Genomic DNA, 26,349 nt, shown 5'->3' on the forward strand with positions numbered 1-26,349 from the left:
CCAGTAAGGCTGTTTTTATGCTCTTAAGTGGAAGATAACAACTTCTCCATCAACTGTGAAAAAAGACTGTCCACTGCAGAACAATGAAGGATTTTTTTTTTTTTTTAAAAAAAGCATAATTGTGTGGAAAAGGTGATGGCAAATATAAAAATGTCATGTAGAACAACATGCTACCACTAGTAAGGACTAGACATTGGTTAATGGATGCAGATATTTTCCTTTATCTATAGATCTCAGAGCGCCTGAAAATCTTCAATGTGTTTCTCCTGCAAACAGCCCTCAGAGGCAGAATAGTGCTATTATCTCTAATTTTTGCACATAAATTAAGACATAGCCTTTCCCAATGTCACAGAGGAAGCCAGAATTGCATGTCAACATATACGAAGTAAATACCCTTAAATCAAAATCTAAGAATTTTTCAAGCAGCATTTTTCTTACTTTGCCCATCTGTACATTTTAATTATTTATTTCCTCCACACCAGTCATGATTTTGTATACATCTATCATATCTCCCTTTAATCGTCTTTATTCCAAGCTAAAAAGTCCCCGTCTTATTAACTTCTCCTCCACTCATGGAAGAGACAAGCAGTACATACCTGTCACACTCTTTGTTCCTAGTTGTGCATCTCTCCTATTTAGTTTCCCCCTCTAGTTTATGATCAGCCATTTGGCAAGAGTCTGTAGACTTGCCCCTTGGTGTTGCAAACCTATGCAGGGACTGGGGAGCAGCCTGGCATCTATCCACTACCTCCAGCGGGTTCTACCCCCCTGTGGCTCCTTTCAGAGAGCACTATAGGAACCTGAGTGTCTGTGGGGCTTGGCTAGGGCACTTGGGTTACCTTCCTGGCTCTAGCACAGATGCTGTGTGATCTCAGCTGAGTCCCTTGCGAGCCTAGGCCCGTTGCTCAGCTGCGACTAGGGTTCCAAAAGGGCCAGACCCACCAAATGGGGACAGCAATGATTCATGCTGGGTCCTGGCCCTAGGGACAGGTCAAAGGTTGGCAGCTTACAGCCAGAAGGTCATAGGTGAGAATGTCACCAGGGTCACAGGTCAGTGAGACCCTGGCTTGGACACGTCTATGAATCCTGGTGCTTTCTGGGTAAACAAGACCCTAGTTCAGCCAATCCGAACATTGAAGTGGCGGAAACCCCGCCTCCTGCGCTAGCCAGCCAATCAGTCACAGGATGACTCACCCTCAGCGTTGGACATCCCCTCATCAGCAGGGCCCCAACCAATCGCATCTCGGCTCTAAGGTGACGTTACCTTATCTCCTTCCATTGCTCCCCGTTAGCTAGACAGTAACAAACGGTCAAACCAGCCAATGGGAAGACCTAAAAACTAGGCCAATGGAATGGCAAAGACGTCGGACTTTAGCCAATAGCCTGCCACAACCCGCCCAGCAGAGGCAGCTGAGTCAATAGCAGTGTATGGGCGGGGCGACGATGGGCGGGACTCCTGCCTCCGGAGAGGGGTGGTGCCGCCGCCAATGGGCAGCGCGCGGGGGGTGGGGCGGGTGACGGCGCCGCGCACGGAGGGAGGAGGGGGCAGGGCGCTTGGGCTCCAGGCGGCGGCACGACGAGCTCTCGGACGCGGCGCGAGATGTCGGAGTTGCGGGCGGCGGGGCCCGGGCCAGGCCCAGCGGCAGCGCCCGGACCTTCGGCCCCAGCCGCGGGTGGCGGCGGCTCCGGGCCCAACCCAGCTACTCCGCTCCCCTCGCCGGCGCCGAGTGGCGGTGGGCCCGGGTGCCCCGTCGGAGCGGGCCCGGGCGGGGTGACAGCTGCTTCCGGGTCAGGGAGCTCCACTTCCGGGTCGGCCCGTGAGGGCTGGCTCTTCAAATGGACCAATTATATTAAAGGCTACCAGCGGCGCTGGTTCGTGCTGAGCAACGGGCTGCTGAGCTACTACAGGTGAGACCCCGCCCCCTGCCCCCCGCCCCCCGAGCTACTGCAGGTGAGACCCCGCCCCCTGCCCCCTCCCCTCGAGCTACTACAGGTGAGACCCCGGCCCTGCCACCTGCCCCCCCCCGTGCTACTACAGGTGAGGTAAGTTTCACCTCCCTCCCCCCCCCCCCCCCGCTTCCCCTCATCTTAGCTACTATGGGGAGGCCCTGCCCCCCCCCCCCACTCCTCCTCTGCTGTGCTACTGCAGGGGAGCCCCTCTCAACTGCATCATCACAGGGGTGCTGTGGCCACTCTTCCTGTGGTGCTGCCCAGGTAAGGCCCTGCACCTGGGTGCCTACCTTGGGAGCCCTTCTGGCCTGGGGGGGCCCCCCTGCCCACTGAGACCTTGACCTATCCCCTCCCATAACAGTAGGGCCCTTAGCCACTCCAAGGGACTCTGGTTCCCACCTCTGAGCAAGAACTCCACTCCTCCCCAAAGCTGTGATCATGGCACCCACCCTGCCAGGGGCTGCTTCCCATGGGGACCCCAGCCTGCAGCTGTCAGAGATCCCAGTCCTGCTCTCATACTTACATTCCTCTGGGACTAGGATGTCCCAGCGAAGAGGTCTCTTTTCCCCACCCACAGCAATGGTCTTATTAGGTCCTGTCCCTCTTGCTCTCTAACCTCCTCTCTGTCTAGAGCTCATTGTTGGGAGGCATTCCCCTTCATAGTCTTCCAAAGCAGCACTGGGCTGCTAAGCTCCTGTCCTTACACCAATAATTGTATGTTAGCTCAGATGGTGATTACATCTTTATAGAGGGAAGCTCTCCTCTATGCCCCCTCCCCTGCCCGAACACCCCCAAGGAAGGATGTTCATGTAGCTAAAGGACTTTTGCCTGGGTCATTCAGTGCCTTGCCTCTGTGACCTTGAGGAAGCCAGGTGTTCTGGTCTTCATCTGTAAAGTGCATATTGTGTTACTCTGCCTCAAGAGACTGTTAAAATGGTTAATCAATTAAACAATAGTACTTAACCTGTTAACTTGTTTTAGTTAGGGCTTGCCAGCTGGCCCCGCCTTGGTAGTGGCATCCTGCTACCAGTTCCACCCGTCTTTCTGTGGTTGGAGCTGGTCTGGTCCAGTACGGCTGGCTGCCCCCATAATTCACCGGCAAGGGCTGGTTAAATGGTAGACATACCAGTATGCCTTATGCTTGCCAGAATGCTTAACAGTTAACCATTTAATATTCTTAGTGTGGTGAAGATGGGCCAGATAAGTACTTAGATCAACAGGTTCCTTCAGGTGGCAGAGTCTGTCTCCACAGGTAACAAAGATTTGAAACCTGTGGCCCCTAGGGAGGGAGAACAACACCCCCGCCCCCACCGAGTTGTGTCCTCCCCATTTTTGCAATGAATTTCTCAGTTACAGGTATTGGTGCCTTCCCGTACATAGAGAGTTTTCCAGGAGCAATGGGTTTTATGGTTGCTGTAAATACCGGGGATTTTTACAGAAAGATTTGTGTAGAGAACGATGATAGCAGAGTTAGTGGGAGTTCAGAGAAGGGTGATGAAAACAATCAAGAGCTTGGATAACTCTCTCAGGAAAGGAGATTGAAAAGTTTGGGGTCGTTACTTCAGAGCACAGCGGGCAAAAATAATGCAGCCCCCTGGGCTGAATCTAGCCTGCCAAACTGCTGGATCTGGCAGCCTGGCGGGAGCTTCAGGTAGGCTCTCTGCCTTCCATGCCCCTACGTGCCACTCAAAGCGGACGGCTGTGGGGACCATGTGCTCTGTGGGTTGCAAGCCCCTGGAGAAGGAGCTTCGCCTGCTGCCCTGGCCCCCAGCTTAATCTCACCGCTTCTTTTGGCCAGAAAACAGCCAATGGGAGCTGCCTGGGCCGTGCTCAGCACCTGTAGCTAGCTGCTTTGAGTGGCATGTAGAGGTGCAGAAAGCAGGGAGCCTAACCAAGGCTCTTGCTGAGCCATGGGATGGTGGCACTTAGGGAAGCGCCTCGTGGCCAGAGCCTGCACCTGGTACCTCAGCCCCTTGCTTCTCCCCCCAGCCCTCTGCGCCCACTTTTGCACCCCATCCCAGGTCACAACCCTCTCCCAGACTTTACACGCCTCTTCCAGATCAGGATCCTGTCCTACACCCACATCCCCTCCCAGACCCTGCACCACAGTACTTATCCCAAGCTCCCTTCTGTACCCAGCCTCCATCCCAGACCCTGCACCTCTCCGTTAATAGCAGGGAAGAGTGTGGTCCTTGACCACTTACCAAATTCTTGGAGTGTCCCCCGCCCCATCAAAAATTATTGCTCACTCCTGCTTCAGAGAGAAGAGGAACAAGAGGGGTCATGGTAAAAGTCTATAAAATAATGATTGGGAGCGTCTCTTCTTCCTTCCTCTTAGCGCTAGAGCAAGGGACATTCCAAGGTGAGACTTTGCACACGAGTTGGTGGTAGCCTGTGGAACTCACTGCCAAGTGAGGTTCAGAAGTTAACGAGTCACACAGGGACTAGGCAACCATATGGATTTTAAGAACATGCATATTAATGATGTTGGAAGATATATTAAATTCCAGCATTAATCTGTATTAGGAGAGATCTGTTATGCCTCTCCTGCCACTGCAGGGTTCTTGCATCTTCTTGTATACTGGCCACTGTGTGAGACAGAGTACTGAGCTAGGTGGGCCTTGGGCCTGAACCAGTATGGCAGTTTCTGTCCTTAGCCATCAGAGCAGGGGGCTTTTTTAGTTCTTCAGTTACTGGGGATTACATTATCTGGAGCCCCTTATCCTGTGTAAATGGAGCCTCATTCAGGAGAGACCATTCCATCCCTGTATCTTGGCAGCTAACACTGGCACTGGAAAACTTGACTGAGGGGGAGATCCTACTCCCATCCCCTTTTGTCCAAGGCAAAGCGCTTCTCGGTAATAGAGATGCCAGAACCCAGCTGCTGAGCATCTGTGACGGGAATCAACTGTCCAGACCAATGGGCCCATTAACTACTACAAGTACAGGAGTAAGAACGGTCCCAAGCAGAGCAGCAAACTCCTCACCAGCAATAGGTATCTGGGCTTGAGAACTACTAGCCTCTCCGAGAGGCAAACCCTTCCAGATCCCCACCCACCACACTGAGCTATTGGTCTGTTGAAGGTGGTGGGGGGCCACCAGGGCTCCTTATTCCCCTAGTCCCTTGAACTTCTATCTTCCCCCATCCACACCCATCACAACGGTCGCTGAACTATTCTAGCGGCAAGCAGAGTATTGTGGCCTACTAGTGAGAGCTCACGACTAGGACTTGGGAGATGTAAGTTCTCTTCCCAGGTCGGCGCATTTTTTTTTGGGTCACCTTGGGCAGGTCACTACCCCCATCTGTAAAACACAGGTAGTGATACTGACCAGTTCTGTAAAGCACTATGAAATCTACTGATGAAATGGCCAGATAAGAGCTAGGAACAATAACTGGCCCAGTCCTGTCCCAGGAGAAAACCCCCTAAAGATCAGTGGGCTTCTCGGCTGCTAATGGTACTGCAGCACAGACTGTCTGTCTTCTTGGCATTCCTAGGTACAGAGACCCCTGCCCAAACTCCTGCTGGAGAGGATTCTTCCATCCCCTTCAGGAGTCTGATCCTTTCCCCCACCCCCTTGCCTTCCCAGCCAAGGCCACTGAGATACTAGTAAAGATACAGAGCCTGCCCCACTCCTCACTCTGACCAGACTTGCTGGACAAAAGGTTCCTGAGTTACTACAGGGATTTGGGTTCCTCTTTGTTAAGAGTCATCCCAGCTTCTCACTGAGTTACTGTGCGGGGCCAGAATTTCCCTTCACTCAGTGGCTTACTCCAGCCTATCCCTTCATTGGAGCAATCCTGCTGTAGATGAGGGGTGAACCGTCAGCCACTTACCCATCTAAACTCCGCCCCCCATGCCGTAATAACCCTTAGGTACGGAGACCACCTCTTCCTGAGGTTACCTCTGAAGCCCAGCAGGGTGACCAGAGCCCCAAGAATTGAGCAGAGCAGTGGGATGGTGATTCTTTGTTCTTTGAGTTGGTGGCTGGTGCTGATCAGGAAGCTGCTGGAGCAGGCAGCCCACTCTGAGTGTGGGTGCTCACCCAGCTCCACTCTGCAGTTTGCCTGGGAGAGCAGTGAGAGCACACGGCATTGATGCTCCCTTGTTTAGTTGAGGTTTGGGGCATCCTGAGCTGCTAGAGGAAACCCCCCTGCTGCCAGCCCATAATTTCCCTTCCCCAAACTGGAAGATAGCACCTCATTTCATTACCTAAATTGGGTGTCTCACACAGTGAGCTCGTGACCTATAAGTAGCACTGGCAGCTGCTAACCCTAAGCCCCTTGCTGTCTGTTGTACCCTGGTCAACGTGTCCTAGGTTCACACCCTCATCAGAATCACAGGTTACGTGCAATCCGGCCTTGCAGGGTGGGCGTTCCATAAAACACCTGCTGGGTTCTTTCCCCCCTTCAGGGACCGATCGGCGCTTTTAAGCAAAAATGTTTCTTGTCCCAAGTATGTGAGTCGGTAAATGAGATGTAAACTCAGGGCATGTGTGATCACTGCAGCCCTGCAGTGCCTTGTGCTGAGACAGAAATCGAAAGCAACTTCTCTTCTGCCTAGTTTGGGTGAGGGGGGCCCCAGGAGCCTTGTCTGCACAGCCAGAGGGGCCATGTGCAGCGCCTGCCCTCCTCACTTTTGGATAGCACAGCTGTTTTGGGGCTCAGAGGCAGCTGCAGCCTGCGCCTGGTGTAACAATGTGCTATCAGGTATTAAGGTTGTAAAGGGCCAATGTGTTGTGGGCAGGGTCAGTGCTCCGGCCCCTCCAAGGCGCTGGGTGGGAATGAGGACTGCTCTTTCACCAGGGTGAGCAAGCTAGAGCCTTCTCTAAAAATCCACAGAACCATTTCTCCAGCCCATCTTCCCTGAAGGGTTTCAGAGGTGTTTAGCCTGCATTTAGGCATCTCTTCACCCAGCTCTCTGAGTTGGAAATAGCCAACATGCGCACGTTGGGGTGGAGAGTGTGATAAGATTTTAATCACCAGGGCCTTCGCCTACATTAGCACCTTGTGTGGCCTGGTATCCACCACCATATTGGGACAGTGAGTCACTGCCGTCTCCCAGGGCATTTCTTCCTGGATTGCACACACTGCTGCTTAGAGTGCCTCAGGGTTGGCTGGACGTCTCCCATACAACCTGGCTTTGCTTGCCTGGCTTTGGATAGCCAGGAAGTAGTTTTGTTGCCCCCCACATGCTAAATATCCGCAGGTAGAGCACAACCATTTGCATACCCCTCCCGTGGCTGACATCTGGGTCCCAGAGCCTGCACGAGGGTTATAAATTTTACCAGAGGCCTGGACTGAAGATTAGAGTGAGGGGATGGTTCCTCTTGTCAAGACCAGCTCCACCCCTTATGCTTTATGGGGGCCTCTTCATATCTGCCTCTGGCAAGTAGATGGGTCAGGCTTGAAGCCCCACCCGTTCCCTTCTGGTCACTAGTAAGGAGAAGGTTGTTTTTCTTCCATCATCTGGTGCCTGAGCTCTGTTTTCTGCCCCTACTTTGGCCACAGGTGTGGGTGAGGCTGTGGCTACGCTGCTATTGCTATGGCAGCTACCCTGCTGGTGGGTGGATGTGGGGTTGGAGGAGTGTTGCACCTGCAACTACCCGCTGGAGCATTGTACCAGTGTGTGGGTGGGTTCCTTTGAGGTAGGTAATTTGCATCCCCAAGAGGCGGCAGGTAGGTCGGTGGAAGAATTCGTCTGAGCTTAGCTGCATGTACCTTGGTGATTTGGTTGACCAAACTCCAGCACTTGCCATGAAACCTTTCACAGCCCTGAGCAACATGGCTAGATCAGTCTAGTTCTTAGGTGTAGACCAGCCTGCAGCTTTACTCCCATGTGCCTCCGGATCCTCCTGATCTTGCCACAAGATCTGCTTCTGCTCATAACTTTCCCCAGCGGCTGCATACGGGAGACGAGTAGTTCAACCTGACGCTCGAGATGCAGGTTCAAATTCTGACTCTGCCACAGCCTCCCTCTGTGACCGGGTGCAAGTCACTTAGTCTGTCTGTGTTCCCGTTTTACAGTGGGGGGGGACACAGTGGCACTGGTCAGCTTCTCTGGGGTTGGATGTTAAACTGAGGTGCACAGATGGTGATGTAAGTGATAGTAACCAAGAACCATTCCTGAGACCCTGGCTGTGGTCCAGAGGGCTCTGAATGGCATCTGTGAAACTGAACAGCATCTTGTTCATGTCTGTCTGATGCTGAGAAAAGCCAGGAGCAGAGAGACTGCACACCCAGGAAGACAGCCCCTGCATTTCATCACGTTGGGAGGATTTTATTCCCATTCTTAGGAGCTAGAAGTATTTAATACATAAATCACTGTCTCCTGCAGACAGAAGCTTTCATTTACCCTCCCCACCCTGGACACTAGGCCTGTGGCATGTCTGAAAAGTCACAGGCAGATGGCTCAGGAGTTATGTCTCATCCAAGCATTGTGAATCGGAACTGGCTCAAGTGACACGACAGAGGAAGGGCAGCCTGGCTGAGCCTGGGGAGGGGTGGCTGCTTGTTAGCTGGTCTCCTGTCGCTTGCCCTGTATTATTCATGGAGTAACTAGAACCTGGAGGGTAACAATAGCTTGCCACCCAAGCTTCGGTTACACAGCTCGGGCTGTGGGAGGGGAGAATGCCCAGTTCCTTCCCCCAGGCTCCTTCTCTAGTGCTCTTGAGAAAAGATTTCCCAAGCTTAGAGAATACTTGGGAAAAGTGACAGCCCCTGAGATAAAGCAGCTCACCCCCAAGTTGTACTCTTCCCTTCCCCCGGCAAGATGACCTGTGTTGGCGTCCTGGTGTGGGTGTGCACCAGCCCTTGGCTGCCTAGGTGTTGCTGGGCTGTACAGGCAGGGAGATGGTGCTGCATTGAGCCACTGTCCTACAGTAGGAACTTCGAACTCCTCCGGAGCTGGGGTGGGGGAGGGAAAGACTGACTGAATAGATAGATTGGCTGGTGACGAGCTCACGCGATCGTCAGGGCAGGGAGGCTGTGTACTTGCCAGAAGTGGATGTCCCTGTGCTGGCCCAGCTTAGCTGTGTGTGTGTTTGGCTGGGGGACGGGGGAGGGGGGAGGCCTTGACCAGACATGCTAATTCTGCCCTGGTAGTTTACAGGACTTTCTCTTCTAATCGCTGTTGCCCAGTCAGTGAGATCAAAGGACGGGATGTAAGCGGGACATGTCCCCTGGCCAGCTCTGGAATTTCCTGCTGGGTGTTCTGTGCGTACGCATGTGCTCCGCTCCGTGCATTACTGGGCATGCTGACAGCAGCGTGACGTGGCTCATCAGGGAATTCACTAGTCCCCTTGGTTAATATTTCCTCTGGGTTGGAAGGCTGTTGGCATGAGCTCTCTGAAGCCTGGTCCACATGGAGCTTAACACCCCCAAAAGCTTGCCAGTCTCTGGCCAAGCCTCAGTAGCGAGCACAAAATCCCCAGCCATCTGGCCTGCCTAGTGTGCAGCAGGCTGGCTGGACTCAATTACAGGCAGTACTATGAAGTTCAAGATGTTGCCCTATTAATAGAAATGCCGGTAGAGATCACATGAGCATAGAACAGCTTCCCCACACGGACCCTTAAAAGGGGATCGTCCTGACCCATTAATAGTACAAACTGGGAGCCACTGCCCCCTGCAGCATCGCACGTGGTAGTGAAAGCTGGCAGGGGAAAAACCTGACTTGCCCAGTCCTCTTGGCAAAGAGCTCAAATCAGAAAAAGACACCAGTATATGGAGACCAGGCACTCCACAGCCACCCCTCTGGGTGATTCTGGGGAGATGGTGCTAAGGTCTTAAAAGCCCCACCTCCTCCTCCTGGGCCAGAGATTTCTATAGGAAAGAGTATGGGGGTGCTGGGAGAACAGGTGGACTCTGATATGATGCCATGCTATGGGAACAGATATATTGGGGTCGCTGATCAGTGGTCCAGCTAGCCCTCTCTCCTGTCTGCCATCAATGGCTAGCACTGGATGCGTCAGATGGGATAAACTGAACGGGGCAGTTATCAAATGATCTGTTCTCTGTCATCCGGTCCCAGCTGTTAGCAATCGGAGGGTTTGGGCACTCAGCCCATAGGCTTGAATCCCTGGCTGTTTTGTTCAGTAGCCATTGATGGATCTACCCTCCAGGAATGTGTCTCATTTTTCTTTGAAGTGAGTTGTACTGTTAGCCTGTGCAGGATGTTGCCACGGGAGGTTGTGTAGATGGACTGAGCCTTTTGTGAAGTACTTCCTTAGGTCTGTTTTAAACCTGCTGCCTGTTAATTTCCTTGGTGGTTGTGTTATGTTGAGGTGATAAATGACACTTCCTTATTCTCTTTCTGTACACCAGTCATAATTTTATAGACCTCTATCATATCTCTAGTGCCTTTTCTAAACTGAGCAGCCCTGGTCTTTTCAGTCTCTCCTCATATTCAAACTCTTCTAGACTCTAATAAGTTTCGGTCGCCTTCTTGGTACTTTTTCCCAGTTGTACTATGCCTTTCTTCAGATGGGGTGATCAGAATTTTATGCAGTATTCAAGAATTGGCTGTAGCATGGATCTTTGTTGTGGCATTATATTTTCTGTCTTATTGTCTGCCCTTTCCTAACGACTCTTCATGATGTTCATTTGTGGTAGTGCACATTGAGCAGATGTTTTCACAGAACAGATTCCAGGATCTCTTTCTGAAGTGAACAGCGAATCTAGGTCCCATCATGTTTATATGCATAGTTGAGATTGTGTTCCAATGAACATTACTTTATGCTGACTAATAATGAATTTCATCTGCCATTTTGTGACCTGCTGTCTCAGTTTTGTGAGATCCCTTTACAACTCTTAGCAGTCAACTTTCCTATTTAGGCACCTTGAATAACTTATCCTTCTGCAAATTTCTGCCTTGTTGGTGTTCAACCCTTTGCCCCAGATCACTTTATGAATGTGTTGAACAGTACCGGTCCCTGTACAGATCCTTGAAAGAAGCTGCTGTTTACCCCTCTCCACTGTGAAAACTAACCATTTATTCCCTGTCTTGTACCTAGTTATTGATCGTGGAGGGACCTCCCCTCATATCCTGTAACAGCCCTCGTGGGAGAGATCTTGTCAATGGTTTTCTGAAAGCCAAAGAACTGTCTGTAGATCATCTTTATCCACATTTGTTGACCCCCTAACAAAGAATTGTAATAGACTGGTGGGGTGTGATTTTTCTCTACAGAAGCCATGTTGAGTCTTCCTCAATATACTGTGCACATCTATGTGTCTGAGAATTTTGTTCTTTATAGTTTAAACATATTTATCTGGCACTGGAGTTAGGCTTACTGACATGTCACTGCTAGCATCACCTCTGGAGCCTTTATAAAAATCAGTGTTCAGTTAGCTCTCCTCCAGTCATCTGGCACACAGGCTGATTTAAGTGATAGCTTACGTACCACAGTTAAATAGTTATAGAATTCCATATTCGAGCTCCTTCAGACCTTGTGTGAACCCCAGCCAGGTACTGGTGACTACTTATTTCTGTTTAGTTTACCAATTTGTTCCAAAACTGCTGTGTTAATAGAGGAAATCGGGAATGGTTCCTCCGATTTGTCGTTTAAAAAGAATTATTGGAGTGTAGAAATCTCCCTCACATACTGTGCAGTGAAGAGTGATACACAGAATTTGTTTAGCTTCTCTGCAACGGCCTTGTCATCTTAGAATGCTCCATTAGCATCTCAGTCATCCAGCAGTGCCACAGGTTGTTGGATGAGATTCCTGCTTCTGATGTACTTTTTTAAAAAAAAAAAAAAAAAAAGTTAGTGTTGGTTTTGGTGTCTCTTACCACTTGCTTTTCCAGTTCTTTGTTTAGGTGGCCTAATTCTACTTTTACACTGGCTAAGAGTTTTCTTTCTCTTCTCCTCAGTCTGATTTTACTTCCGGTTTTTAAAAAGATGTCTTTCTCTCTCTCTCAAACTACCTCTTGTACTATTTTTTTTTCTCCTCTTACTGTTTCTACTGTTGGGGTTATGTGTACAGTTTGAGCTTCTATTAGGGTGTTTTTAGTTTCCATGCAGCTTGCAGGTTTTCACTCTTGTAACTGTTCCTTTTAATTTCTGTTGAACTTCCTTATTCTCATGTTCTCCTTTTTTGAAGTTATCTGCTGCTGCAGGTTGTTTCTTTGGTGTTTTGCCCCTTATGAGGATGTTAAATTTAATACCCTGGTTGCTTTGCTGAGTGCTTTGGCTGTGTTCACCTCTGGAATCAACTCCCGTGCTCTGTTTAGGACTAAATCAAGAATTGCTTCTCCTGTTGTGGGTTCAAGAACTCCAAGAAGCAGTCCTTTGTGGCGTCTAGCTTTTTTATCTCTACCTTGCACCCTGAATTGACAGTAGCCCATCCAAATGGGAATAGTTCAACCCCCCCTTGTTGCTGGGGTTTCTATTTTTGCAGCTCCTTTAGCTTCCCTGAAGATTCCACAATCACCACTGCTATCCTGGTCACAAGGATCGGAAGTTTATTTTTACTGCTATGCCTGTATTAGCCAAGCAGGGAATTTCTATTCAGACAAATTCAGTGGTGCAGTTTGTTTCATTTAGCATGTTTACTAAAGGTTGAACCATTCTAATCCAGAACACTCATCTGGTAACATCTGTAATCCAGCATGATTTTAGCTAACCAGCTGACCATTACCATGCGTGTGGCCAAATTTCCCATGATCCTATACAGTTGGTTTCCTGCCACCCATCCTGGCTCTTGGTGTTCTGCGCTGTTATGTAGCTGTAATTTATCCCTAAATGACTTCTAAGAGCCCAGCAGGCAGTGGAAGTGTTGGTAATGCACTGCTAGGCGATACTGACCTCCCTTGACCCAGCAGATGTTCTCATCCAGCACCCGTCAGGTCCTGAAGGTGTTGGATAAGAGATTCAAGCTGCATACTTCAGCTTTCTTTCACACGTAGTGCCTCTCCCGCAGCAGCATGACCTATCAGCTTTCTACCAGCCCTTCATTTAAAAACTCCCCTGTGACCTGGTTCTGTGCTGCCCCTCTCAGCCTTGAGTCGCATTACCTATTCTTTGTGGCTGTTCCACAACCTTTTCCACCATCACTGCAGATCGAAAGCAGAGATGCGTCACACCTGTCGTGGGACAATTAACCTAGCCACAGCCAACATCACCGTGGAGGACTCCTGCAACTTCATCATCTCCAATGGCGGGGCACAGACCTACCATTTGAAGGCCAGCTCAGAGGTGGAGCGGCAGCGCTGGGTTACGGCTCTCGAGCTGGCCAAAGCCAAGGCTGTCAAGATGCTGGCTGAGTCGGGTAAGGGGGCCAGGCCCGGTTCCTCTGAGGGAGCTCCATGGAAGGAGGGGGAGGGGCCCAGTGGTGCAGTGCAGAGGATGTAAGGGTAACTCGGGATGAGTGAATAGGCAGATTGAATTCCTTTCCTCTGGAGGGAGGAGGTGCTCTCCTAGGTGGGGCTTGGGGTCCTGTGATGGAGCTGGGTGTCTTGCGGGGAGATCTAAGCCCTCTCCTGATTGTATCTCCCCACTTCTGGGGCTCCCTGCTCAGCACTCTCTTGGGAGCCGCAGGAGATGAGAACCTTGCATCGGAAAGGAGCACCAAGCACGTCAATCCCAGACACCAATCACCCTTCCATGCCAGGGACGTGGTGTTGGCCCTGGGGGTCAGTACAGTCGTACTCGTCTTCCAGTTGGGATTCTTGGTGCCCCGTCCTTGGGGCAAGGACCATGTGTTTCCAGCCTCCCCCAACACTGAGCCCTGATTCCCAGCCACTGCTCAGTGCCCGCTGAACCATATATTTGATGCCCCTTGGCAAGGAGGGGTCTGGGGGCTTGTTGCTTTCCAGCTCGCTTTTGCATAAGGGGCAGATGGACTCTGCTTTACCCAGGAGGCTGTCCCATCACTGGTAGAGCTGTAGCTCCAAAATTACACCCTGTCTCTCTGTATCATAGCTCTGCCTGGCTCCCTATCCCATGTCTAAGCTGCTGAGTTCAGCAACAAGAGGCTTTTAAGGCCATTTTCTTTTTCCTGTGGACTGATGTATTTAACACCAGTGAATTTTGTTTCCTATGGGGGAAAGGGGATCTGGCTGTGCCTCAGCCACTGCCTTGCTCTGCCCGGGGCTGTAGCATGAATGTGAAAAAAGATCTGCTTGTGCTTCACACAAGCTCTCTTTGCTCTCAGGCAGCTAGCTGCAGCTTGCAGTGCTCAGGAGGGTGCCAGGAGTGGGTGTCTGGCGGTCCCTGGAGACTGAACGTGGAGTTTGATGGTCTGAGTTCTTGGCCTCTCTGCTTAGAAATAGAAGTTAGTGGCAGGTTGTGGGTTTTCTAGCTTTACTGTAGGGAGTGATCTTGAGCTGTGTCTTTCAGCGAGCATTACTTCAGGTACAATGCGAATGTGTCTCCGTGGGCTCTGAAACTCTCTCACGGTGCCAGCTGTTATTGAATGCAAAAATGCCAGGTCCCCCCCACCGACTGCGACCGGATCAGCAGCTGTCACTTTTATACCATGTAATACAGAACAGCTGATGGGGGAGCTCTGGATAATGAAACAGCATTTACATGTTCAAGACAAGGGGGAAAATAGCTCATTTTTTCTAGGCCTTTTCCCGATTAGCTGCTGTGGGCCTGGCAGGTTGTTAGCTATACCTCGGTGGGTCAGTATGTGCAGTGGAGCGTTGCTCCTGAGGCGTGTCTTTGGGAGCAACCCTCAGCCGATTATTCACAGTAGCTCTGCCTTCGCCTGCTTGGGACTTCTGGATGTTTTTTTTTTTCAAGGCACTGTGACCCACTGAAAGCCTAGCACTCACAGCTTAGACTCTGACGATGTTAAGATGTGATGATGTCGCCACTATTTCTGAAGTGGGAATGCCAAGATTTGGGGCTCGGTATTCCTGAAACCTCTCTGCCCTCTGTGTTCTAATATATGCCCTAATGCTGGCTCGCTTGTTTTTGAACCCCTGCCATATATGGCAGGAATCCCAGCCTCATGGTCAGATCAGATCTTTCCCTGAAGGTCTCTTGGCTTGATTGATTCTGATAGTATCTTCATGTGGATGTCTCGGAGATGCTTATGCAGCAAACAGCCCTGCCCATTACTGTCCTCCTGGGTTTTGGATAATCATTTGAGTCTGTTTTGAAATAGAGGGAAGCAGGGAGTAAGAATACCCTCCCTTCTTGACTCCAGTCCATGCCCCTTCTCAGCTGCCTGGGAAGTAAGGTGAGCTTTACGCTAGGAGCTCTGGGCTAGCAAACGTGCACTTAGACCAAGGAAGACAGCTCCCCAGCCCTTGTCTGGTAAAGCTCCTCCCCTGACAGGGTGGGTGGGAAAGGCAGCGCTTTATCTGCTCCATGGGTAGAACTAGGAGCTGACACCCATCATGAGCACAGAGAAGCAGTGGGGTAATTGTTGCAAAGGGACTGGGCTGCTTCACTGAGCATTAACTGGAGTTGCACAGTGTGGCTTTTGCAGCTTGCATTGCAGGAATCCAGCCTTCAGCATGGGGTGCTAGCCATGGCTCTGTGTCCTGCGGTGACTCAGCCTGGCGTTCTGCGCCCACCAGTGGCGACCAGTGTTTTCTGTAAGCTGAGAAATGGGGGATTGCAGAGGGCCCACAGCTAGGTCTTGTGTTCCTGTGGGTGGTGTACATTTGCACATGCCCTGGTGCGCACACAAATTTATTCTGCACGTGGCTGGAGAAGATGAGAGAGAACATAGGTGGTGGCTGGCGCACAGATGGAGCCTTGGCTAACAGAGTTGGCTCTTAGCCCAGGCAGGGGAGGCTCAGGCCCCAGCGTCAGTCCCCATAGCCAAGCCCCCAACCAGGGACGCAGTGGTACAATTCCAACCCAAGCAGCCATTGGATGGCAGCTGCTGCTCATCATTACTCACCTCCTGCTGGATTGGATGGGATGAAGCATCATTTTCCCTGTGCTGTTCAGTCTGCTGATGTCACTCCCTACCCTGCATGGAGGGGATGAGGGGACACTAAGTGGGAAGCCCTGACCCATGGCTGGGGAGGGTTTGGTGACTCTCGCAGGTGCTCAGTGCTGGATGTGACGTGGCTGGTCCTTGCCCCCCCCCCGCAGATGAGTCGGGCGACGAAGAGTCCGTGTCACAGACGGACAAGACGGAGCTGCAGAACACGCTCCGCACCCTGTCCAGCAAAGTGGAGGACCTGAGCACATGCAATGACCTCATTGCCAAGCACGGCACAGCGCTGCAGCGCTCCCTCAGCGAGCTGGAGACTCTCAAGCTGCCAGCCGAGAGCAATGAGAAGATCAAGCAGGTCAACGAGCGCGCTACGCTCTTCCGCATCACCTCCAACGCCATGATCAACGTGAGTGTGGCCTGCAGTGGTGGCGGAGCTGCAGGGATGATCAGATTGCAGCATTGCATGCCCAGCGTAGGTTGTTCAGAGCTAGCACCTGTCATCTGTGAGCAGAGGTGGAAAAAGTACCCCAAAAGTTACCTGAGTAAAAGTACAGCTGCTTTGAGAGGAGCGTACTTCAGTACGAGTTGCCACCAGCCCTCTGGCACAAGGGCTCACGAGCAAGATGTTGCCTTGGCTGGCCAGAGACTTACAGCCTGGATGGCGGCTGGAGTGGGGCTGGGACACTGCCAGTGGCTTGAAAATTCCCATCGCTCTTATATGCCCATAAGAGGGCAGCATTGCCCCTAGTGGGAATAAGAGGCCTCTGGAGCCTAGGGACACGTGCTGAACAGCCCCTGCCGAGCCTCCTGTAACGCTGCTGGTGCTGGGTGGCGCAGAGAGCTGTGGCAGTGACCTGTGCTCTTCATCACAGGCCTGTCGAGACTTCCTGATGCTGGCGCAGACGCACAGCAAGAAGTGGCAGAAGTCCCTTCAGTACGAGCGAGACCAGCGCATCCGTCTGGAGGAGACCCTGGAGCAGCTGGCCAAGCAGCACAATCACCTGGAGAGAGCCTTCCGAGGGGCCACCGTGCTGCAAGCCAGCGCCCCCGGCAGCGGGGGCTCTGCGAAAGGTCAGGGGGCATGGCTCCTTTTCCGAGGCTGCGCTGCAGCAGTCTGCCCTTGGTTTTGCTGGGAGGTGCAGGAACTGAACAGACTGGGGGCGCTCCCTCTGCTTTCTCCCCCGGTGGGAAAAGCTGGTACTGGAGTACAGCGAACCCTCATTACGCAGGGATTGTGTTCCTGCAACCCCCGTGTAACTCCAATATTTGCGTAAGTCGAAGAGGGATGGGACCCAGGCTTTCCTGGCTCCCCTGGGCTTGCAGGAGCCGGGAAACTGATCAGCCCACTGGTTCCAGTCTCCCTGCCGCCTGCAGAACTGGGAAACTGACCAGCTCATGACCGGTCAGTTTCCTGGGTCCTGCCAGCGTAGGGGAGCCAAGAACCAGGCTGCCGCTTGGTTCCAAGCATCCCCACCCCTTGTGGAGAACTGGGAAGCTGACCATCCATGAGCTGGTCAGCGTCCCAGGTCCCACAAGCAGCGAGGAGAGGGGAGCCAGGCACCAGCCTCATCTGAGGCTGCTGCTGGGAGCTGGGTCCACCCCCGCCCCCACCTTGTATAAATGTGACACACACACATTTGAAACGTGCATATCTCGGGGAATTACGGTAGATGGGAGCTTCTGCCACAGCCAGTGGGGGCCCCGTCCCTGCTCCCTACAGTGCCCCCTGCTGGGTGGGGTTAGGGCTGAAGTACCAAGGAGCTCCCCACCACAAACAGTGCTGCTGCCCACTCCCCCCAGTGCCCCCTGCTGGGAGAGGCCAGGGTTGGAGTAGCCAGGAGCTCCGCACTGCAAACAGTGCTGGTGCCCCCTGCTGGATGAGGCTGAGCTGGAGTAGCTGGGAGCTCCCCCTGAAGCTAACGCTGCTGCCTCACTGCCCCTAGTGCCCCCTGCTGGGTTTAGCTGCAAACTCCAGGCAGATGGAAACCTGAGGACTCTGGTGTCTAGCTTGCCACCATTCCCTCTTTCAGGCGAGTGCTGCCCAGGGAAAGGCGACCTGAGCGATGAAGATGACGACAACGAGTTCTTCGATGCACCAGAGATCATCACCATGCCCGAGAGCATGGGCCACAAGTGAGTGAGTCTCGGGCGGAGTCCCAGGCACCGTTCTCCTGGCTCCTCTGCCTAGCAGGGAGAATGCCCCTTCCCTCCAGGGATGTCTGTGGCTGCGCATGTCGCTGCCGTGCCTCTTGAGCAGTGTGCTCTAAATTCCTGTGATGAAGAGGAGTAGCTATTGCGAGGCTCAGGCCATGTCACATCCTGTGCCGTTTCTCTGCTCTCCAGCACACGTCTGCTTGCTTGGGGCAGGGAGGGGTGGAACATGCTGATGTCTGTTGTCTGTACTTCCTGCAGACGCACTGGCAGTAACATCAGTGGCACCAGCAGCGACCTCAGCCTTGACGACCAGGTAGTTCTATACTGGGGACAGGCCCCCTCTTGTCGCTCTTGGAAGTCCCCAGGCAGAGAAACTTCCTTGGGGGCCATGGGCAGATGTCCCACGAACACTTCTTGGGCTCGGTGACGTGTGCAGCTCCATGAGCTTGTAGGGTGCTGTAGGCAAGTGTGAAGTCGGTTTGGCTCTGGGCTTCACCCTACACAGGCAGGGCTGCAGGCGTGGGAGTGCATCAAAGCTGAATGGGAGAAATAGGCCTTCTGGGAGGAGATCTGGAGGGCTGGGTTGGGGGTGGTGTCCCAGGCATAGGAAGCCGCGTGGAAGGAGGCTGGAGGTAGACAGAGACAAAGGGGTTGGTTAGCTGTAACGGTCAGTCAGGGTCACAAAAAACAGCTTTCCCTTGGTCGTCCCACCATGATCTTATCCACAGTACAAACATCAGCCAGAGGACACTAAAAAGGAGAAGAGAACTCGGATTCCCAACAAGCCGAACTACAGCCTCAACTTGTGGAGTATCATGAAGAATTGCATTGGGAAGGAGCTCTCCAAGATCCCCATGCCGGTGAGTCCCCTAGCCAGCGGGGGATGCTCTGGAGCTGGGCCCTTGTGAGTGGGAGGCGCCCAGTTTTGTGAGGAGCAGCTGAGACCGGCACTGCAGGAAGATGAGCCCCAGTTATTTGTGGTTGTTGGGTTCCTGATGTCAGGGCTCCCCGAGAAGCCAATGTCCTGGGTTTGTCTCCTGTCTGACTCTTCTTTCCTGTTCTCAGGTGAACTTCAACGAGCCCCTCTCCATGCTCCAGCGCCTCACCGAGGACCTAGAGTACCACGAGCTGCTGGACCGAGCAGCCAAGTGTGAGAGCTCCCTGGAGCAGCTGTGCTATGTGGCTGCCTTCACAGTCTCCTCCTATTCCACCACAGTCTTCCGCACCAGCAAGCCATTCAACCCTCTCCTGGGGGAGACCTTTGAGCTGGACCGGCTGGAGGAGAACGGCTACCGTTCCCTCTGTGAGCAGGTACCAACAGCCTTCGCCCTAGGGGGCAAGCCAAGCTGCAGTGCTGTCCACGGTGCAGCTCCGTAGAGCTCTCCTCCAGCAGTGTCCCTTAGCGCTCCATCCCTGTGTACCTTGCTCCAGGTCGCCATGGTTGTCTCCTCACAGGCAGACCCAGGCCCCCTTGGCAACTGTCTCATCCTCTCTTCTGTCTCCCAGGTAAGCCACCACCCACCCGCTGCTGCCCACCACGCTCATTCCAAGCACGGCTGGACGCTTCGCCAGGAGATCAAAATCACCAGCAAATTCCGTGGCAAATACCTCTCCATTATGCCCCTCGGTGAGTCCTTCCCACCAGCCCCCTGTTGCTAAGTACAAGGGAGAGTTCCGTAGGCCATGGCAGTGTCCCAGGCCCCTTGGGTTGGAGTTCCCATCTCCGGTCACCTAGCTGTGACCCTAACTGCTAGCTGGGGTCCCCAGCCCCCCGGTAGTGCTGTCAGCTGCCCAGGAAGGAGGTTGGGAGGCTGAAATGAGGATGCTGCCCTTGTCCTCTCGGAATAACGTGCTCCAGAGAGTTTATATTAAACCCTAGCTCTTACCTAGCCCTAGAGATCAGGGTTATCACCTTATTTGACAAGGCAGGGGGAGTGTGAGTCACAGAGAAGGGTTATAACTTGTCCAAGGTCACCCTGCAGCTGGGGCTCAGCTGGGAGCAGAATCCAGGTTTCCTGACTCAGCCTTATCCGCTGTGTCACACTGAGTTTCTTTGCCAGTGGAAAGGGAGGTGTGTCTCATGGGTCTGAGGGAGTTCTCACCAACTGGATGGGCTCTCCAGAGAGGCGTGGGATTGGCTGTATGGTGTGACAGCTGGAAATAGGCCACGTGGCCGCTCCTTGCATGCCACTTCCTGGAAACGGTTACACAGCACAAGCATCTCTCCAGAAAGCGTGGTAGCCACAACGGCAAAGAGACACGTCCAGCTTGGGACCCCTACAACACAGAGAAGTGCCACACTCTGTGAACCCTGGAAAAGCAGTGACCCTAGCAGTGTTACACCCTCACAGCCGCACCCCTGGCCCTGGGGAACGTGAACTCCAGATGAACTTGCATTTTGGTCTTCCTGGTCCCTATGGTCAGAACTCCCCCTGAACCCCATGGGCTCCCAAGCTCCCCATCCTCTGCCCTACTTCCTGTACCCAAACCCTTCCCCTGAGCCCCCTTCACCCACCATCCCTCTGCCTGAACTCCTGCTCTGAGCCACCCTCCCTTGCCATCTCTGGTTCCTCCTGTGCTCCTGACCCTTGCACCCGAGCGGGGAAACTGATCTGGGTGCACACAGTAGCTGGCATTGCTGCTTGCTTGCTCACTCCCCTGGGACTGCTCTGCCCTGCTCTCTAGGGGGCTGCAGGGGCTGAGGAGAGAGAGGGATGCCACCAGGGTTCCCTGCCTGCGCTGTGTAAGGAGAGGGCAGGAGAGCAGGAGCTCTCCTGGGGCTGCAGGGAATGACCTGGATGCAGGGAGCCCTGGAGTGTGCTGTGTGGGTGAGGCTATGAGCGAGGGAGGGAATGTGTGTGCAGAGCACGCTGTCTCTGAAGGCTTGTTCAGACACAAGCAACTGCAGGTGGACTCAGGCGGATTCCTCTGTCCCTTCACTCCAGTCGTGGGTCTGACGGTAGGGGCAAGGAGAGGGACGGGGGACACTCCTGGCTAAGAGTGGCCTGGGGAAGGAGCAGGCAGCTGGACGTGGCGATGGGGCACCAGTATGCTGGAAGAGGACCGGGCTCTGCTGGCCGCCCTGCCGTCCATGCAGCTTAGGTCCTTCCCAGCCCTCCAGATGCTGCTGCTCTGCCTGCCGCCTCTGGCTCTCAGCCCGTCACATGAGAATCGAGCACATCCTACACACGCCGCCCTCTTTGGTGGGCCGCCTTCTGGGAGAGGTCAGGACTGGAGCAGCTGGGAGCTCCCTGCACAGCCAGCTCTGTGCTTGCCGAGCATCTGGTGGGTGTGAGCCTGGGCTGTGCGGCTTGGGTTGCTGTTAACCGTTGGGTGGGGTGAAGTTAGGTGCAGGCTGTCCAGAGGGTAGCTGGCCTGGCAGGGGGCAGGTGTGTGCGCTCAGCAGCACGGTTGGGCAGCCAGGAGGTGATGGGAATGGCCAGATGACCTCCCTTTTTCAGTGCTCCTGCAGCCCGGCTGGGCACAGTTGGTGCTGGCCCAGCGCGAGGGAGCGTCTGCTAATGGCTCTTTCCACCTCCCTCCCCGTCTCTAGGCACCATCCACTGCATCTTCCACGCCTCCGGCAATCACTACACATGGAAGAAGGTGACCACCACGGTGCACAACATCATAGTGGGCAAGCTGTGGATAGACCAGGTGAGCCAGCGGGTCTTGGAACGAATTCCTGGGGTAACAGTGAGAGGCAGGTCTCCTGGGGTCTCTTCCCAGCCCTGCAGTGGCTCAAGGCAGAGTGGGTGGGACTGGGGGGCGGGGGGCAGGCAAGTCCCAGACTTCTCACACAGCCGCAGCAGCAATGAGCAGCAGGACCCCTGGATTCTGTTTCCTGGCGTGACTTGAGCCCAGCCACGGAGGACTGTGCCTCAGTTTCCTCATTGGGCTAATGGGAGTGGGGCTTGGACAGCACAGCGTGAGCGTGGCTGAGCCAGGTGAACCCGACCCTTTCTTCCCTGCAGTCCGGCGAGATCGAAATCATCAATCACAAGACGGGTGACAAGTGCAATCTCAAGTTTGTTCCTTACAGCTACTTCTCTCGGGATGTGGCCAGGAAGGTGAGGGGCGGGCTTGCGGCTTATTATTCCTCCTCCCCACCCCCCCACCCCGGCAGGGCACAGTGCTCATCTGGGGGCAGTGCAGAAGAGGAGCTTTGGGGGCCAGGGGAGAGACTGAAAGAATCAGGTGCTGTGGGGCAGAGAGGTGAAAACATGACTGGAAGGGACCTGTGTAAGCTGCTGTCCCCATAGCGGGTGAGGGGCAGAACACATGGCAGCAAGCTCTGGGGGAGCAGTGTTCCCTTTCTTATGTTCCTTCTGGGGCAGAATAAGTTTTATCTGCACTGAGGCATGTATGGATGTGCACCACCAAGAGAAGCACATGGTGCCGGCTGTGGGGAGCCCTGCTCAGCAGCTGGGCGGCGCCTGAATCTTTCCTAGGCAGCCGCCCACATGCTCTGCTTACAGGTAGGGACCTACACAGCCGGCCCCGTGTTCCTGGGGTTGGGGGTCAGCTGGGATCCCAGCTTGTCGTTGCTCTGGGATGGTGGAAGCTCTGGGAGAGCTGTCCCTGGACTGGGCAGGATGTGGGGAATTGGTGGCGGGAGCAATGGATGAGTGGGTCTGGGGCGAGCTCCTGAGCAGAGTGCTGAGCTCTGGCCGGGGAGGGATTATGGTGACTTGCTGGCTGCTTCCTCTGGCCCCTGCAAGCAGCACTAGAGGCTCTTGTGGGAGCTGCTCCATCTCTCTGCCCTCGTGCTGAGTGGCCGGCGTGGTGGCGACACCTGGAGCCCACCTGGTATTTTCCCTGCTGGCAGGTGACGGGGGAGGTGACGGACCCCTCGGGAAAAGTGCACTTTGTCCTGCTGGGCACCTGGGACGAGAAGATGGACTGTTTCAAGGTGCTGCCTGGCAGTGGGGAGAACGGCGCCGAGGGGCGGCAGAGAGCTGAGGAGAGCCAGGTCCTGCTGTGGAAAAGGAACCCCCTCCCGTGAGTGAGGCCCGCTGGGCATGGTGGGCAGCTGGGACACTGGTGAGGGACTAGATGCTTCCTCCTGGGCTGTGAGATGGCGGTACCTGCTCTGTCCCCCGGAGGGGCGATGGAGCGGCGTTCCCTGTACGCTGAGCGCTTGGGCAGCTGCCCAGGAGGGAGTCTGGTGCTGGCCAGCTGATTAGTAGAGCGCCCACAGCCCAGCAGCCTGTGTTCCTGCTGGTGGTGCACGTCTGCACCTGCCTTCGCGCACACAACAAAATTTATTTCTCCCATGATGGAGAAAATTAGAGGGAACATAGCTGTGGAGCTGCCCCTGCACTAGAGGCCACTTCTTTGCTAAGTAGGCTGACAAGGAGTGCAGAGAGGCTGGTCCCGTGGGCTGGGGAACCCCCTCCCCACTGGCAGAGCACCCAGGAGGGCTGGAGGGAGGCACCTGTGGTGTCAGGATCTCCTGGTGCCACGTCTCGCCCTGTCCCGTCCCTCGGCACAGGAAGAACGCTGAGAACATGTACTACTTCTCCGAGCTGGCTCTGACACTCAACGCCCCTGAGAGTGGCACCGCGCCTACTGACAGCCGGCTGCGGCCCGACCAGAGGCTGATGGAGAATGGGCGCTGGGATGAGGCCAACGCTGAGAAGCAGCGGCTGGAGGAGAAGCAGCGCATTTCCCGCAAGAAGCGCGAGGCCGAGGCCATGAAGGCCACGGAGGACGGTAAGGAGATCCTTGGCCCTCTCCTCAATCCTAGGGGCACTGGCATGTCTCACAGCCCTCCTACCAATCTTCCTTCCCCCGCAGGCACTCCCTGCGACCCCTACAAGGCTCTGTGGTTCGAGCGGAAGAAGGACCCTGTCACCAAGGAGTTGGCGCACGTATATCGGGGGGGCTACTGGGAGAGCAAAGAGAAGCAGGACTGGAGCTCGTGCCCGGACATTTTCTGAGCTGGCAGTGGCAGGATCCAGCAGCAGGAGAAGGAAAGAGGATGGAGGCTGAAGGGAAGCAGCCGATCATGTGACTTCCTTGCCTAGCGCTTTCCTCGAGTGTCTGTCTGTCTTAACCAATCGCTCGTTCCGAATCAGTCACCCCAAGTGAAGGCCGAGGCGGTGATTGGCTGGGTTGCCTTAGCTGTTGACACTGACAATGATCCCCAGGGCTGGGTGCTGCGTGTTCCCCCAGTTCCCTTACACGGCTGTCCGTCCAGCTCGGCCCAACCCTGCTGTGAGCTTGGGGGCAGAAAGAGTGCTGAAGCTGTTGGCAAAGGACACCCTTAAACAGGGCTGTGCACACGGGGGCATAGACACCTCCCCATTGTACTTCCCGGGTGGGGGGAGCCAGGGCTATCCTGTATGGAGGTGGGGAGGGGTGGGTCTCCCTTCGGCAGCAGTGACGAGTGCCCGAGCGGCTGGGGATGGAGGAACGTTGTGGGAGAGCTGTAGCCTTCTCCCACATCCTGGCGGGAGGTTGTGACTGCCTTTGTGCTCAGAGCCCTGCTTTCCAGGGCAGTGTCTCCTGGCCTTGGCTGACTTCAGAATACCCTACCTGCTCCACTGTCCCCTCCTCTCCCACCAAGGGCATGCCCTGTCTTTCCTTCCCCATGTGCACTCTGGAAGATGGGGAGCTGGGGGGTGGGGCAGAGCATCCCCCTGGCTGAGCGAGCACCTGTTATATAGCTGTATATTATATATATGTAGAGAGAGCTAATATTTTGTTTGATTTCTGCCCCCTTCTTCCCCCGGCGGGTGCCGTTTTTGTAACACCCCCCACACAGTGAATATCCGAGCTCCACAGAGCTCTGCCCAGCCCTCCAGGCACGGCGCTGGCCCGGGGGAGAAGGTGCTTTTACCTGGAGCTATGCTTGGTGTTGGGCTAGGGCCCCGCCCAATGAGGCGAGCACGGCCACTGCTCCCCTTGGCCCTGCCCCTCCATGTTAGTCACCTGCCCCTTTCAGCAGGGAGGCCAGAGGTACGGACAGCAGCCAGAGCTCAGGGCTGAGATTCGGAGGTGCTGCCTTGACGGGAGATGGATTAGGCCTGCCCCACAGGCAGAAGTGGCTCCGTGCAATCCCAGGCCCTGGCTGAGAATCACACACTGAGGTGCCTTCCTTGTATGTTTCGTTCTGGATTCTTTCCTGCCCCCCCACCGACTCCAGTGCCTCTGCCAATGGGGAGGGGGCAGCCTGGACCTGGCTGGGGTGGGTGCCCTCTCACCAGGCGAGGCGAGGCCCAGGCCAGGGCTAGCTGATCTCTGCTTCTGGGGGCTGGAGAAGGCCTGCGAGGGGCAGGGGCCCTGGATTCCTTGGGGAGGGACACTGATAGGTTTGAAAAAGATTAAATCCCTCCATTTATATTTTTGGGTTTTTTGCCTTATTGTTTTTTTCCAAGAAAACAACTAAATTAAAAAAAACCTGAAATCCCCAATGGTGTGCGGGTCATTGCTGGCCAGCCGTGTTGGGGGTAGGGGGGCAGCCGTTCCTGAGGGCTGCGCTCCTGGGGTGGGGAGGTCCTTGGTCCGACAATGCTGGTCTGACAATCCCCTGCACTGAGGGTAGGGCCAGCTGTGCCTGTGAAGCGAGAGGCCGTGGAATGAGTGAGGATATACTCTAGCCTTGCTCCCCTACTGGTAGGGGGTCTCTTTCCCCCTTCTCAATCCAGCCTGCAGCTAGCAGACCCACTGCCTGTGTGCACAGGCCTCCAGAGCTCGTTCCCAGCTGCTTTTGACCCATGGCCGGGCAGAGGGCCTTAACCTAGGGCAAGGCTGGGGGCAGGGTTTTCCAGTGGGGGTGTGGCCACACATGGAGGGCAGTGAAAACCTGACTGTGCTCTTCTTCACCCTGTGTCCCTCTGCCCCCTGTGCCTGGCTGCCGGTGGTCCCCAGGCTCTGTCCAGCTCTGCCCCCCCGCCCCCCAATAAAAAAAAATGGAGATACGCCTCAGAGCTGGAAGGGACTGTAGGAGGTCGTGGAGTCCACTTCTCTGCCTTCAGGGCAGGGCCAAGTCCCCTCCCTTTTTTAATCTATTTCCCCTGGATCCCTAAATGGCCTCCTGAAGGAGTGAACGTGCAACCCTGGGTTTAGTAGACCCATACCCGCCCGCCACTGACTTCTCTCCCTCCGCTAGCATGTACCTCTCGTGTTCCCCCGCACCAGGGGTGGACAGGCTGCAGGGGAGCAGGCTGTGATGCTGGCCTGGCACTGCTTTCCCAAGGGATTCCTTTCACAAATGCCCTGCGCCTGGCCCGCAGCTGCTCCCAAGAGGCGTATTCTGCTTCATTCCAGCCCTCTCGTCCCCCTCGTTGACGCTACCCCCCCAGGGCCAGAGCCATGCGCACAGCCCGGCTTGGAAGCTGCTC

The 26,349-nt window shown here is 54.5% G+C and overlaps 1 protein-coding gene across 2 annotated transcripts; it reads left to right on the plus strand.

The window, feature by feature from the left end:
* Positions 1-1,533: 1,533 nt before the first annotated feature.
* On the plus strand, positions 1,534-25,419 carry OSBP (oxysterol binding protein). Of its 2 annotated transcripts, XM_074998056.1 has the most exons (14): positions 1,534-1,908; positions 13,005-13,213; positions 16,003-16,253; positions 16,720-16,918; positions 17,878-17,980; positions 18,260-18,314; positions 18,730-18,861; positions 19,067-19,312; positions 19,508-19,628; positions 21,555-21,658; positions 21,976-22,071; positions 22,830-23,002; positions 23,496-23,716; positions 23,801-25,419. In XM_074998056.1, exons 1-14 carry the CDS (start codon positions 1,601-1,603, stop codon positions 23,941-23,943), a joined length of 2,361 nt encoding a protein of 786 aa, XP_074854157.1. In that variant the 5' UTR covers positions 1,534-1,600; the 3' UTR covers positions 23,944-25,419. The 2 variants fall into 2 exon arrangements, with proteins under 2 accessions (XP_074854157.1, XP_074854156.1); XM_074998055.1 differs by having other exon boundaries at positions 23,496-25,419.
* The last annotated feature ends 930 nt before the right edge of the window (positions 25,420-26,349 follow it).

The sequence above is a fragment of the Carettochelys insculpta genome, chromosome 6, assembly GCF_033958435.1.
Source record: "Carettochelys insculpta isolate YL-2023 chromosome 6, ASM3395843v1, whole genome shotgun sequence".
Lineage (NCBI taxonomy): Eukaryota > Metazoa > Chordata > Testudines > Carettochelyidae > Carettochelys > Carettochelys insculpta.